Genomic DNA, 16,445 nt, shown 5'->3' on the forward strand with positions numbered 1-16,445 from the left:
AATTTGTTTTTAAAATTAAGTGGTTTTTCTCTTATGCGTCACGATAAAGAAGAAGCAGGTATTTCAAATATTTCCATTTTGAACAAATATTTTTATAACTGAAAAAAATAAGAAATAAAATATTTTTTTCCCAATTAATTTGTAATACTTTTTATCAATCCATTTCTTATAAATATGTATCCTGCATTTTTTATTAAATTATTAATTCCTATTGCAACCAATGCAGTAGATTTCAAATGGAATGCAATCTTCGTGTCTACAGTCAAGAATTGCGTAAGATCCCGTATTAATATAGACAATTCCGAGAAGTTTCATGCAAACGAAACAAGTGTGCGAATGTATAATAATCGATCTGAGATGTGTTCTGTTTGCGCCGCGATCTCAAACATTTATTCAAGATCCGAGTGCTTCATAAACTATATAATTCCAGTTTGCATGCGGTAATTCACTATGAAAGCGACTTCGCCAGCATAAATTCAAGCGCGTTCAAATATGATGCGAAGTTACGAGCAATAACGATTAGGTTCCTGAAGAGACAACGCCTCCTCTTTATAAGACCGTTCGAAGAATGTGTCAGAACGGGCATTATGCGATACGACACAGGCGCATTCCCGATGTGGGTGCACCGTCGCATCTTGGAAAGTTCTGCCGCTCCCGAGGTGAGTACGAGGACGCGCTCGTAAGTGGCCCAAAACGACTTTGTTAGTTTACGAAGACTACCGTCAAAGTTCGTTAACGCTAAACCTTCGTCAGAAGCTGTGTCGAACTTATTCTCATTTCAACCCGCGTCAAACTGCATAAACTATTATTATCCTTTGAAAGAGAAAAGGTAGAACGCGATGAGCACAAAATCCTACAGCGATACTTTGATTCGTGACAAACCGACGTCGTAGCACTATTTAATGCTGAGCTGCTGATTTAAAAAATGTATAAAATAAAAAAATATTATGTTTAAAAATATTAAAAGCTTTCATAAAAATTTAGATATATCTGTGCCGTCTCTATTCTCATTTAGAATGCATAGAATATATAAGTTGCAGACTCTCTAAATTCTGCTTCTTTACGAAAAGTTTACTTTTGTCACAGAGCGTCGAATTTTTGTATGTCAGCGTTTTATAAAAGGCCTGAACTTTTTACAAAAGGGCTACATTTACAAAAACCACTTGCGGCACGAATATAATAACAATTACATCTACATATAGAAATCTCACACTTCAAGTTTTTAAAAATCATTTTTCATTAATCTCAGGAAGAAATTTCTGAATTTCTTATTCAAAAAGTATTTGCATGTATTCTATATTATATCAAGACACTGATACAATATATATGTATATTCAACATCTCTTATAAATATTTAACTGTTAATTGATAATTTTGATTTCATTTCTCAAGTAAACTTAAATTTTTATCCAAACAAAGAGATGAGGAAAATATTATTTTAATAGAACAAAGTATGTCTTCAATAATGATTAACTCTTAAATCTCCGGCCGCTCGAACATTTACCTTATCACAGAATAATTTTAATCGAATAATATTTGATTTTAATCTAGCTTTACACACATACACTCAATCAAGTATCATGCAAGAGATCACTCTGAATTAAATCTGGTAAACGTCAAAGACACTTTTTAATTCATTTAACTCTACTTTAAAATTAAACTCTATTATTCTATTAGCTTTCACTAAGCTTTCACTAATCCGCAATATTAACAGATTTATATGATGGTCAATGAATGTAACAAGAGATAGAGCGTGACATATATTGTAAATAAATGCTTTTTATACGTAAAGTTAGTTGGAAATTGCAGTTCGTATGCAGAAAAATAGTACACGAGAGCAGTTTTGATTGCGAAAGTAAGTTTTTTTCATATCCTCTGACGCCGAATTATTTCGAAAATGTGCACATGGAACGGCAAAATTACTTTTCATGGCAAACTTCTTCCGAGAAATCTGACAAAGTCATGATTATAATTTATCATCCCTTTTGTCCCTCATCCCGAGTTTTATTTTCTCGCACATATAGGATGTCTCAGTTTTCCCCTCGTCTCATATAAGAATTCTTCGTACAACTTGATATGAGTTCTTTTTCCGGCTAAGATTTGATTGCGAAGACTTCTGTTTTATATCTTCACATGCGTATGTATATAATTAAATCTACAAGTTAACATTCTATTAATGTGATATTTTTTCAAGATGATTTAAATAAAAAATAAAATTGTATTATCAATTGACAAGCTTAAAGTTTTAATTCCTGCGAATGCTTTTTCACATATATGGCTATTAATCTAATCATACTGTTCGTTTCTCCTGTTTGATAAAGAAGCTATTCCCGTAAGATCACGGGAAGTCTGAGATATCGTGTACATGGCTCACTAGTGTAAAAACATGTAATTTGATTATCGAGACTGAACTCGATTATTGTCGTAGCAAGATAAATCTCAGAAGAGACTAGCAGGTTGCAAACGTGCTCGTAAATCAAAAGGGAAAAGACGCCGCGTGTCTTAAGCCAATCAGTGTTGCGTAAATGAGTTACAGCGTTGTTTGTGCACTAGCTACGTGCGCTTACGTCCTACATCAGTTTTCGATCTTAAGCCTCGTCCGGCGCCATTCCCCAATTGCTTTTGCGTTCGCAGTCAATGAAGACAAATCTAATCGATGGCGAAAAAAATTTTGGACCATCGCTCACGTCGCCTCTCCTTAAATAATACAAAGAGGCAAGAGGCTAAAGTTCATCTACTCTATAAGCAAGTTGAAATAAGTTAGGGGTTGTTAAACTTAATAAGCTACGCAAGCATGGCACAGCAAGAAGAAAAAAAGAGAATAAAAATATGAAATTGATATAAAAAACAAAATATAACCAAACGCAAAATAAGATTAACTTGTGTAAAAAATATAAAAAAATATACAAATAAATAAATAAAGCTATAATACACAGCATGATAAAAATCATTAGAACTATAAAAAGATGTAATGTAAAATTACTGCAAATTACCTTTTAATAAAAAAATATCTTTCTCTCATAAAGGAAAATTGGCTAAACAGCAAAGATACTACAGAGAAAGTTTTAAGGAAATTTAATGAAATAGAAAGGTCGGAAGGCTGAAAAATCATTCAGCCGGATCAAAGGCATGCAGATTACAGCTTCCGTTATGAAACAACGACTGCCAGAGATTGACTTTTATATGAGTTTACATCGTACACCGCATGAACGATACAAAGGACGAACACGTAAATTAAACTTTGCAGTGCGTTATTCTGGGAGAGACCCAAAACGTGCCACGATGTCAAATCAAATTATTCAAGAAAATTTAATTTCAATAACAAATACAGCATCGTATGACATTTTAAATCTCATAAATTTATAATAATGACATGCAATTATAAGTGAATTATAAATTTAATATTTTAAATTAAAGTTAATTCATTCTTCATCTATAGATGAAGATTTATATCGACAAAGTGTTTATTTTCTATCTTGCTTTTTATATAAAACATTCTCTAATTACATTATATGTTACAAAGTAATCATATTATTTTTATGTTCTTTACATATTTCATGTTATTATCTGTTTTATATTTTTCAGTGTTATACAAAAATAAAATGATATGAATTTTTTATATTGATAGACACAAAGTGTTTATTTTCTTTCTTACTTTATGCATACAAAATTTATATCATCTTTTTATAAAACTGAAAAATATAAAACAAATAATAATGTGAAATAAGTAAAGAATATGAAAACAATATGATTATTTTATAACGTAATGTAACTATAATACAAAAACACATATGTATATGCAATATTTTTTCAAACAATCGATTATTATTTCTGTCTAAATAAGTAAATATTAATGTAATAAGCAATTTTAATGTCAAAATATTTTTCCTTCATAAAAAAACGCAACAGGAAGACCTTTATTACCATAAAGGTAATGAAACAAACTCAAAAATGTTTCAGATACGAATATTTCAATAGATTTCAGATTTCAACAAGATTTCATATTTCATATTTTTGTATAGCACCAATTATTATTTTTAAATCACTTAACTCACCGTGCCATTGAGATTCTAGAATTCAATCGTCGCTGCAAAATTGCCGTGATTGCTACCATGATTCCGCTTACGATTCCGCAATGACGTCATTAACAGCAAGAGTTCTCGAAAAAAATCCGTCTCTACACAAAATATTTTTATAAATTGTACATTTTACGCGTAATGCATTACGTATTCTCCTTCTTCGCTATTTCTGAAATAATACGTTTCAAGGAATAAAATATTGGAATGATTAGATTCACATAACCTCAAAGAACCAGCTTTCTACAGAAAGAGAATTTCGAGAAGAAAGCTAAAATTTATTTATGCGCGCGAAAAGGAAACCTCTATTCCCACAGAAAATATCTTATTTCAATCACACGCATACCTTATTTCAATGTCAGTTCAATTTGCGGCGAATAAATCAGCTATAAGATATCAGCAAAGTTGCTAGCCGTACACGATTAATGAATAACGGCGCGAATTTACAAAGTAAAAATATTTTAATTTTAATAATTACTAATTTCTCCGCGACGGAGCCACTAACAACACTTGTAATAACCATCTTAACTGGTAATAGGTCGATAAAAACGTCGGCAATTTTCTACTTTATCAATTATCGTTTACAAAATTATTTTATAATATAAAAAAAAATTAATATTTTATATTTATTGTTAACATGTAAAGTTTATACTGTCTCATTGTAAAACTAAAAAATATACAAAATAATTATTCTATAATATCATTACATAAACATATTTTTTCAGAGAGTATCGCTATTCTTTTCCATGTTGGAAAACATTAATATCAATAATGTAATAAATATATTAATAACTAATTAATTTTAATCTCAATGCATTTTTTCCCCAAAATTGTAATAATAAAATATTATATTATATAACATAATAGAAAAAAGAATAAACAAACTCAAATATATGTCAGATATTTAAATAAATTTTTCATTATACATTTTTGTTGATTTTTGTTAATTATTATTTTAAAATTATATAACTGACCATACTGTCAAAATTCAATCGTCAATTCAAATCGTACAATTTAATTGTTGCAGCAGGATGTGTAACTATGATGCTGATGCAGGATACTATTAATTTCGTTATGATTCCATAATGTCGTTAGTTCATAGTGTCATCAAAAACACAATCCTTGAAGATTCCGCAAAATATATATGATTTATATACAATTCAAATAAAAAGATTTTTATGTCCTAAAAATTATGTGTTTTGCATATTTATCTGCAATATATTATGCGTTTTATCAATGCTATTTCCAGAATATACACATTTCAAGAAATAAGATAGGAAGAAATGGCTAAATATTACAACAGTATAAATTCGCATAGTCTCAAAAAATAGTTCTCTGCAGACAGTAAATTTCGAGTAGAAATCTCGCAATTTATTTGCACACGTGAAAAGGAAATCTCTATTCCCGCAGGTTATACGCATACCTTATTTCAATTCAAGTGCAAATCCACGGTGAATAGACAAGATAGCAAGAAGATTCCGATATTTATAAGGTCGGCTTAGGTCGGCTGATGCTGCAAAACCATGCGTGACTACGAACAAAATGGCGTAAATCCGTGAACGTAAAGTTTGAATTTCAGTAAGTTTTTATTTCTCCGAAAGAGGCGCCACCGATAACGGAGGTCTGCGTGCTGCTTCAACAGAAAGGTAACAGTCGATAAAAAAAGTTACTAAGAAATTTCCACCTTATCAGTTATTGCTTGCTAAAAATTAAAAATATTCTTATAATGCTATTTTCAGATATATATTAGACATTATTATATAAAATTGAGAAATAGATGTTTTTCTGAAACGTATTAAGTATTGTAAAATTTTTTGCCAACTAAGAAATTATTTTTCCAACTGCATATATTTATTAATTGTTTTATTTCAGATTTAACTCAACTTATGATATAAGAAAATGTTATTGTTATACTAAAAAAAATTATTAACAGTGTACGTATATGTCATAAATGTATTATCGCGAATCGAATAACGTAATCGTATAAGAGTACAAACAAACTCAAATGTTTACCAAATAGTTCGCGTCTCTTATCTATACGTGGCAAATAAAGAATAAACATACGAGAATTACAATGTGTTTCAATAAATAATAATAGTAATACGTGACATATCATTTTTTTACTTATATTGCTTACGCAATAATGCATAAAACGTAAAAATCAAAATTTTTCATGACTGTGTTGAATACCGAATAATTGCAATTTTATTTATAGAATTTTTAATAATTTGTAGTATGTATTTCATGTATTTACGATATTTTAATATGCAATATCTATTCATAGTGTAAGAATAAAAAGATACGAAGACAATATATAAAAGAAAACACGTACGGCAAATTATTCCGTCATTATCAACATTATCATTATTGACCTACGTTAAATATACAAAAATATCATGTTCCAGCCGTACTTTGTGATATATTTAACTTTAATCTAATTTTAAATGTTACGTCCACACACAACACAACAGCTAGCAATTTAACGACGAAGCTCGATCTGCATTAATAATCTTGAGCCTTGTTCTTTCTTCTCAACGCAATAAAAAGATACGTGCTGCTCGTGACGTTTATTTTATATATACATATGTACTTATATATATACTTATAATTGTCTAATTTCGTACGATAAATGTATAGATATAAAACTCGTCTACTGTTAAATCATTATCTCTTTGTGAATTGAAACCAGTTTTCTACGCTACCTTTATGTGAAAGTCCAGATAATGTATTCCAAGAAAAAGACAAAGACACATAATATCTATTTTTACATTTTCATTGTTCACTTACCATTTCTATTCTATATTCTGTACCCGACGATTTTTTGAAGGAATATTAAAAATGATTCATCCACTTACTCATTGCCTCTGCCTAAATTTACCAAGGGGGGATTAGACGAGCAACAGCTCTAAATTTGACAATCATCCGAACAACAGCTGTTGCGTCGATGCCGTATGATGCCGCATAGCAATCAGCTGTTACTCCGCGTGCGCACGCATATGCGGCGTAGGGACTTTCGCGGCAGCATGTTCGCGCATGCGCGTACTGGACTAAAGCGCGCGACAATTTGAATAATTTTTATCTACCTGAGGCACAAGGTAAAGACATATCAACGAAATACTAATTAAATTTGCGCGCATTTGGATCCTGTTAGAAGACGAAGACGTAAGTACAAATCTGTCGTGACAAAACGCAGCCATGACATCAATAGCCACGCGACATTTCATTGAAGAGCTCATCAGCGAAGATTTGAAACTTGCGCTCGTTCGCAATGATTACAGATCGCAACGATCGTGAATACATCGTGACGTTTTTGTTCGCGAGCGCTCCTCCGTTGATGTTTCCGGACGTCACAGGAAGTGAACGAAACACACTCGGCTCGTGAACAAGGAATCGCGAGCGCAGAGAGAAGTGAGAGAGCGAACGGGGAACGTCACACCGTATCCTACGAGAATTTTCTCTCACGTGGGCCGCGAACGGTCTGTGTGTCAAGCTCGTACGTTGGTGGGAACGAGACGAAAAGCGGAGTGGGAGACAGCGAGCGTAGACGCGAGAAAGACGGATGAAGCAAGTCATCGGTGTACGAGTGAGAGAGAAAAGCGTGCGAGCAAGCGAGTCAGGCGGTCGTGGAGTGGCAAGTGTGCAGAGCGCAGCTTTATCTGTGTCTGTATTATGCGCTGCTGAGTGAATTGTCAAGTGAAATCAGAAATGGCTGCCAACGAGCAACAACGTAAGGTGAGTGAGGTGTCGCGGTACATCACGGATTTTTCCGCCGACGGGAGAAATGCGCGTGAGAACGTCGACGGCGACTTGGAATATCGTCCGTCATTTTCATGGGGCGAAACGTGCATGCGCGGCGCGTCGCTTTTGTGTCAAAAGTCACGGCTGATCCGTCCGGCTCTCGCGGCCTGTCATACGTCGTGCGCGACAAACGGGCGACGTACGTGCGACGAGGAGAACGAAGACGGGACATGACAGGCGCGTTTGTCACATCGGTGTGAACGGCGCACGAATCCCCGGGATAACGCGAAGTGCGGACGTCCCCCGCGCGCCCGCATTCTCGGATAATCGCTCGTCTTCATTCAAAGATCCGCGCAGTCGGTTCGCCGTATTTACATCGGTCAGCCGAGCAGCTGTCAGTGTGTGACGAACAGTGGTATCGGTGCGACGTTGTGACAGACGGACGAAAATGCAGGACGATTACAGCGATGATGTGAGTGCTCGCGTTAGGCCGCCGATAAGCTCGGAAAATTATTGATGCATTCTCTCGGCGATCTATTTTTTTCTTTTTTTTTTTTTTTTTCGTTTTTCTTATCCGCGCGCTCGCGGGGGCATTCCGTAAATTTTGCTGACGATGCAATCAAAGCGCAACGCCGTACAATAGCGTTGAACGCGAGCCGCAGCATATATGACAGCTTGAGCGCCACGAATTCCCGTCGAACGGGTTTCGTCTGTTTTTCTTTCAGCTTTTTTTCACATCAAGGAATTTCTCGCGAACGCTCGTGCGACAAAATCTGGCACACAAAGAAGCGAGCTTTTCTGAGAACATTCTGGGAGATCGCAGTCGATCACGAGCGCGACTCGGTTCGACGCAGTCCTCGCGGAAAACAACATATGCGACAGCTCTCCTCGAGATCGTTTCTCGGCGACGTTAGAAAGACAGACAGCAACAACAAAATGTCTCGTCGGGAAAATCGACGATCCGAAGTGTCGATATCGTGAGAAAAACTGACGTGCCTGCCGCGTCGAGAATTACGCGAGCTGCAATTCACTTTCCGTCTGCCATGCCCGGATTCTCCTTTTTCGCCCCGCGGAAGTCCCGTTTGATAAATCGAGAATTCTCATCGCCTCGTCGCGTAATATCGCGCTTTGTATCTCGTCCGTCGATAAGCGCTTTTTCAGTTTGCTGCATCGAATCGATTGCTCGGCGTGAAACAAAACGGGGGCGATTGCTTGTATATTTTCGTCGTGCATTAATTACCGCACGCTATCCATCTTCGCGGACGGCGAACGCGATTACCGATCACAAAACATCGTGTCATTACGAATAAGTGCGACGAACGGGATGATTTGCATGAGAGCTCGCGTGTTCCGGATTCTTCCGATTGAATGATCGTACGGATGAAATATCGTACATTTCACACAGGCGCGTCTCGCTAATGCGTTGAGACATATGTTGCAATTGTGTATACATGATCCATTTTGTGTGCACAGTACTAGTTTTTCTCTCACGCGTGACGAACTTTCTTATGCATTTTAATTATGATAACGCGAAATCAGATCTGGTTTTTCTCATGTGCATCCTTTTTTCCCCCCTCAGCCGAATCGATCGGCCGAATCGCGGATGTGGTTTCAATGTCGAATGTAAAAGTTTAAGCAGGCGATATGCGACCTCAGATACTGACAGGCTGTGTCATTTTAAGGCTTCACCAATACAGCAACATGGCTACTTACGGCTATGATGCAAAACTTGATGATACACACCGCGGGTGTGTATTTCCTAACGCAAGAGCGAGAAAGAGAGAGGCATTTTAGTTGTTTGTCTAGATTTGTAAACATGTTAGTCGGAATATGTAGTAATGCGTATTTAAATAATGGATTCAAAATTTATGTTAGAAATTCTTGAAGATAAAGATTAAAAAATGTATTTACATAATGGATAAATATTATTGCAATTAAGAACGAATTGAATTAAGTTTAAATTATGCGAATTCAGATTTTTTGCTTCTCCGCTTCTTTGCAGTAATGTTTGCTGAATAAAGTTGATAAAAATATTTGTAAATTATATAAAAAGACGGATAATTTGCCTAAAAACTATTGTTAAATTCACAATAGCTACTGTTAAGTGGGACACTTTCATTATCAAATTTATTAATGAAGTAAATATACATCCATGTGAGCCACACCCATTTGGGAAAAGAATGAAATGAATTTCTTATACATTCTGTCATATATTTGTAATACAATTGTAATTTGACTATTATATACTAGATGCTAAATGGTGTAAATTATTGTGCAAATAAATAGGAATCACGTGAAACAAGGGAGCCAGCCCATCATGCAAGACGTCCCATGAATGCATTTCTAATTTTTTGTAAGAGACATCGTGGCTCAGTGCGTTCTGGCTTTCCACATTTAGAAAATAGGGCAGTCACCAGGGTCTTGGGTGAGTGGTGGGCAACCCTTCATCCTGATCAGAAGCGTTCCTATACAAATCTTGCACAGGAAGTAAGTGTAATCACATTTGAGAAATTGATAAACTATTTTGCAGAATATTGAAAGAAAATTTATTAAGAAAAAAAATATCGCTCATTCAAGTTTATCACCAGTTTTGTATACAAACAGCATATCATGCTGTGCATTATGTAGCATACAGTTACATAACATAATAAAATATTTTCTTTTCTTTTCAGTACAAGGATGCATTCTTAAATGCAAATCCCGACTTCAAGTGGTACAAATTACCAGCACCTCCACTACGTACTTTAAATACTAGGCCTACAAACAAGAAGCAGGAATCAAGTGGTGGTGCACAGCCCACAGATAGTGTCAAATCTGAATATGAGTCTTCCGATTGTACAAAGACAGATAGACGGGACGGACAATCAATTCAACCAGGCAAATTAGCGGATGAATCGCAGATTGGTGGACTCAGCTCTCTCTTCACTCCTCAGAAGACAGAGACATCCGAGGAACAGGGAACAGTTAATGGTATCGTTACAGAAATTGACGCTGTTCCAAAGCCACCTAAAAAACGATATACGGAATCACCTTTCCAAGATAATCAGAAAAGGGACTTTAAGATAGACCTCTTTGGTGAAAAGAAAAGGAAACAGGCTGAGTCTAACAACAACGAACAACATGAAACGGTAAGAATCGATTTGCTGTACGAAAACGACTTTGTGAAGTATTTCAAATTGCACGAATTGCAGTGTATTTGTTGATTTATGATCAATTAAAGATTCTCTCTTTTCAGATCATAGAGGATGAGAAAAATGCAATAAATTCCTTTGTGACACAACCGGAGGAGAACTTTCGCAGTGAGAGAACGTGTAAAGGCTTACGTTATCAGAAGTTCCTTGCTGAACAAATGAAAAATATTGGACCGTCTGGCCAACAAACCAAACGAAGACGACCAGCGGGAAATAATGGGTAGATAATTAAATTAATTTTTGTAAGATCTCTCGAGACCATGTAAAGTATCAGCGACTATTTAATTTTATAGAGAATTTTTATTTCTCCAGATATATCTTCAAATATAGCTCTCTATTCTGTAATGCAACTTTTAAACGATGTCATTATATATCAAGTAGTTTGTATCGTGTAATTGTGCAGTGATACATAACGACATCATTAAACGTTACAAAATGTACCCTTTAGCGTATCTTTCATTGTTTCAGACCTGATGAACGCCCAACCGAAAGAAGGAATTCCATTTCTTCAAATGTCAGTGAAAAGACAGATTCCTTGAGCAGTGAAGGAGGAAACAGTTCTCGTGGAGAATTGGAACATCTTGTGGAGAGGTATTTGATCAAACCTCAGCTATGTTGCGACATATTTGCTACTTTTTGTATATAATAATAATTTTTTAATATATCTAGTGCTGAAGGAAACATGGAAGCTTCCAAGCCTGAGGACACAGAAACTGAAGGAGCAGAAAATGAAGTAGATTACGGACCTTGGACGGCTCGTAAAAGATTTCGAGCAGAGTATGTTTTTTGAGTTATTTTTTTTTATCTGTGTAATTTTTTAAATAAAAACATGTATTATATATATAATAAACTTTCTGCAGGGACTTCAATCTGGAAAAGAAGATCGAAGCACTACCATCTTTAAGTTTAGAGGAATTTCAAGAAAAGAAAAAGCAACAACGTACGAAGAAAAAGAAAATTCTACAAAAGCATAACTCTTCAACAAGTAAGAGGCATCAGAATAATCCGTCTTCTAATAGTCAGACTCGAAGAATGAATACGGCAAACGAATATTACGAGGAATCAGAAAAAGCCCTGGTTGGAAGTCAGAAACGAAAAGCACGAAAGCAGAGCATTACAAGAAACGCTGCGGCAATGAATTCCAGTAAGCATTCTGAGGATCAAGAACCAAATAAATGTAAGTTATTATTTCTTTCAACATTAGCTGAAAACATCACAATTTGATATATTTAATATATTTAATATAGATGTTAATTTTGTAACAATCAAAAATATACATCATATTTTTTGAATAATTTTTAAAATACTTCAAACAGAAAAGAAATTTATTGCGTATAATTTTAATTGTAATTAATATAATTTCTTGCTCTCCATTCAAAAATTAAATTTTGGCACTTTAATGCTTGTAATATTTATCTATTTTAATGAAATATTTCAATTCTTGTTGCTTTAATTAATATTTTGCATATTAATAGCTTGGTGCGCACCTCCAGATCTTGAAGCTCTAGAGTGTCTCGCTACAGTTGCCGCCAACAGAACAAAACTTACCAAAAATAATGCTTAATTGTGTTACCCATCAATGAGTAGCGAATTATGGTTACGTAAGGTCGCACTATTAAACCAAAACTTTATTAAGTTTTCTCCATACACAATTTCCTACTTCACCGGGATTAGAAAATATTTCTCCAAGTGCTGTTATGAACGATACTGTTATGGTATCAATAACGTAATGATTATTGTTAATATCTTTATTGTTAATCTCTTTATTATTACGAATATTAATATTATGACTGCTATCGACTATAGACTATTCCATTATATTTCAGTATATGAGAGAGGTATTTTTTTTTAAATTGGAATGTGTTCTACCAACACAAAATAGGAAGATAAAAATGATCTTTTTCCTTTGATTTATTCCAAACACAATTTGGAAAAGCATATAATGTTATTTTTGTTTAATTGTGCATAAAATAGTTGAGTTAGCTAGTACATAATTAATTAAAATGCAAGTAGTAAATATTTTATCACGCGTTACTAAGTTTTGTCAACAACATTTCGAATTATCAGTACTTTTCTCTGTTAGATTTATCTAAATTTATTTTATTGAAGTTTTCATAAGATTTTATGAATCAGAGCCAACAATGAGCTTGATTAGATAACGCAAAGCTATGACGTCTATGTGAAGATAGGTTGAATCGAAGAAATAAGACACAGTATGAACAGACAAAAACTTGTATATTGTTCTATACTTTTTTAATGGAATATTTACATCTTAATTCCTTAACTCGTTACTTTTCTTTCACGAAGCTGTGTGCGCGAATTGGCATGAGTTAGTGATTCCATTGTATCGATTTGCCGGAAATCATAAATGCAACCTGCGAAATTTGAGGTGAATCTATTTTTCGATATCCGAGATGCGAAAATATCTTTTACCTTGTATTCTATTTTATATTCTACCGGCATTCGATGTACATAGGTATAGGTGCAGTATTATATAAAAGTACGAAATGGAATATCCTTCACGATACGACCTGATCATCAAAAAGGATATAATCAAAATATGGATATATATATACATATGCGACCACTGTTTACATGTTTCACACATGCATACACGCGATAAACGAGCGCTTACATATGTCAGTTTAAATGTGTATAGATTTTTTCGGGTGTGTACAGAGAAGTGTATGTTGAAATGCATATGTATCTCTCCGTGTATGCATGTAATAGAGTGATAAGACTATTTACATATATAAATGTATATTTATAATATTTATATCAACTATATATCTTATTATATTTAGCGTTAAGACCACGAAAGGATGCGACTTTGTGCTCTGTTTGAGAAAGTAAGAGACTTGTCTGTGATTTCGGCTAAAGGAGTTTTTAATATTTTATATTTTTCTATTGATTTTCTTTCTTCCTTTTCTCTCGTTTTCTCTACTTTTCTCTCTATAAATATATATATATATAGAACTCTCTATTTTTCTCCTTTTATCTTTCTATATATGTATATAAAACTCTGTAACTTGATTAACGATTTAACTTTGTAAACTGTTTGTAAAGTGATAGGAACGAGTATCTAACGTTAATAGGTTTCTCCGTAGTTTGCAAAGGAATGTACTGATTATATTTCAAATGTGCCTTGAAGAGATATGAACATAATAATTAAATAACCGACCAACAATATATTTTAGATTTATTTCGCTCTTCTGACCGCATTTTGACTTTTACATTTGTACCTATCGCAGTTTGCGACTGTGTTGGTGCAGGACTTTACAATCGGGCTTAGTTGCCAATGTATAAAGATCGGACGATTTCATAAAATCAGGGGAGAATGTTTCGAATTTTACTGCACAAAACATCTATGTACCTAGCTTTAAAAGAATGTAATTTACACGAGTCTATATACGTGTACATATTGTATACCATTTATATGAATAATAAAGATATAATATTTTGATGTAACATTTTATTCACAATTGTTTATGCATACTTGTAATCTTATCTTGTACTATAAATATTTTCATGTCATTTATTTATTTGTTAGAAAAGTATAAAATATTACTTATTAATATGATTATCACAAATAGTTTTTGAACAATTGTACTTTTAAAATTTTATCCAAATATGTAATTATAAAGAGTATTTAAATATATAAAGATTTTCAAAATATTCTTTTCACATTCATTCACATTTATTACTAATAATAAAAATATTGTACTCATTACATAGCAATATAATTACGCTATACTTGTGTAATTAAAATGTAAAATGTAAAATAGTTGTCATTTACAAGAAAAAAATGTTATCAAAAGACGAAAGTTAAGATTTTCTAATAAAGTTTTTTTTATCGCGCGGGAACATTCAAATTCTATAGAAGCTTGATACCTGAAGTATACATTTCCGGTTCGAATGTAGATAAAAATTCGTTTCTAAATATTCATGCATTGTTCATGCATCTTTTCCTGCACGTTATATTTTACATTGGAAGTTTCGATTCTATATTCTCGTGATCTATGATGTATGATAAAAACATTCCTACTTCAAATGTTGATATACATTTAACACGTATATATACATATATATACGTACACAGCTAAAGCAGTATGGTACATTGACAGTGTGACTTTCGTTGCCGTGACGCGTATTGATTCACTAAATACATCATTGTTGCCGATAGTGAATTGATTTTGACAGATTGTTTAGCTTTATTCGAAATGGGAGTAATATTTCTTGAACATATCGGTGGCACTCGCCTATTCTCTTGTGCTTCCTGTGACACTAATCTCACCAACAGGGCAAACCTCGTAAGCACACGCTTCACGGGTGCCACGGGACGTGCATTTCTTTTTAACAAAGTCGTCAATCTGAATTATAGGTATGTTAGCTTATACCTTCGCGTTGTTAATCGCATCAAATAAAGTCCTGATAAAAGATGACAGCTTTGTGCATTGTTACATCCAGCATATTTACATCCAGCTTTCACTTCCTGCCATTGTGGCATTGAACCATTTGTTATATTGCATTCTTTTTAACTATTCTTTGTCCATAAATTATTTCAATCAGTAGAAAAGTATTATGAATAAAATGCAAGATAGAAAAACAATATATATGATGTTAAAAACAATATTGTGAATATTAAATCCACACTCATATATCATTTTGTGCCTTTTCTCAAAAGTTTAACTTTGTAATATATAGCGAGGTACAAGATAGAGTGATGCTGACAGGTCGTCATATGGTTCGAGATGTCAGTTGCAAAAACTGTGACGCTAAGCTCGGATGGGTGTACGAATTTGCAACAGATGAGCAGCAGCGCTACAAAGAAGGTCGTGTTATCTTGGAGCGAGCTCTTGTCACAGAGAGTGATGGATTGAATGAGAATAATTAATATAATACAGCATAATATTTATACTACATAGCATTTAGTATATTAAGTAATAACTAACATAGTTTTCTTACATAAGTTATTATAATCTTCATATTGTTCGGTTTTAATCTTGTTTTTGATTAGTGCCGAACATGTTTGTGTAATTAAGTATTGACAACATTGATTGTGATGTAATTGTGATAACCAGTGTTCAACATTTTCGTGAATATGGTGTGGTTTCTTTTTTATTCAAAGAAACTTTTCAAAACCTGTCCTTGTTTATGTTATTCTTGAATTTAGTATACCATTTGTATCAGATCTTGTTCACGACAATCGTTGAATCCGTATAAGAGTAAGCATCATTAATATTTTCTTGTACATATAGATGGAACATCACAAACTTTAATGGCAAATATGTACGTTAAGAAAATTAAGAAAACGTGAGTATGTAGAATTGAGCAACTGTACATCTATGAGAGAGTGCAATATAAGCATAAATGGGACAGTATCTATGTATTTCATTTATACCCTTCTAATAAATATTAATTAATTTTAAATATTTTTCAA

General features: G+C 33.7%; 2 protein-coding genes and 1 long non-coding RNA gene across 6 annotated transcripts in view; 2 read left to right on the forward strand and 1 right to left on the reverse strand.

The window, feature by feature from the left end:
* The window catches only part of LOC105676591 (uncharacterized), a 57,949-nt gene extending 52,136 nt beyond the window's left edge, over positions 1–5,813 (reverse strand). Inside the window, exons 1-2 of one of the 2 annotated variants that reach the window (XR_001101417.2) lie at positions 5,500–5,813; positions 4,056–4,177 (exon numbers count right to left, since the gene is read on the reverse strand). This is a non-coding gene — a long non-coding RNA (uncharacterized lncRNA). Of the gene's footprint in view, positions 1–4,055; positions 4,178–4,422; positions 4,589–5,499 lie in introns of those variants that run through there. The other variant, XR_001101418.2, reaches the window with a different exon arrangement.
* A 1,545-nt stretch (positions 5,814–7,358) lies between these two features.
* On the forward strand, positions 7,359–14,473 carry bbx (bobby sox). Of its 3 annotated transcripts, none has more exons than XM_067351601.1 (8): positions 7,359–7,808; positions 10,101–10,301; positions 10,487–10,942; positions 11,035–11,225; positions 11,474–11,596; positions 11,675–11,782; positions 11,866–12,182; positions 12,481–14,473. In XM_067351601.1, exons 1-8 carry the CDS (start codon positions 7,782–7,784, stop codon positions 12,567–12,569), a joined length of 1,512 nt encoding a protein of 503 aa, XP_067207702.1. In that variant the 5' UTR covers positions 7,359–7,781; the 3' UTR covers positions 12,570–14,473. The 3 variants fall into 3 exon arrangements, with proteins under 3 accessions (XP_067207702.1, XP_012230028.1, XP_067207703.1); XM_012374605.2 differs by having other exon boundaries at positions 7,365–7,808; positions 11,050–11,225; XM_067351602.1 differs by lacking the exon at positions 7,359–7,808 and adding an exon at positions 7,822–8,286.
* A 518-nt stretch (positions 14,474–14,991) lies between these two features.
* Ype (yippee zinc finger protein) lies at positions 14,992–16,386 on the forward strand. Its single transcript, XM_012374008.2, has 2 exons — positions 14,992–15,386; positions 15,710–16,386. Exons 1-2 carry the CDS (start codon positions 15,226–15,228, stop codon positions 15,897–15,899), a joined length of 351 nt encoding a protein of 116 aa, XP_012229431.1. The 5' UTR covers positions 14,992–15,225; the 3' UTR covers positions 15,900–16,386.
* Positions 16,387–16,445: the final 59 nt, after the last annotated feature.

The sequence above is a fragment of the Linepithema humile genome, chromosome 3, assembly GCF_040581485.1.
Source record: "Linepithema humile isolate Giens D197 chromosome 3, Lhum_UNIL_v1.0, whole genome shotgun sequence".
Classification (NCBI taxonomy): Eukaryota; Metazoa; Arthropoda; class Insecta; order Hymenoptera; family Formicidae; genus Linepithema; species Linepithema humile.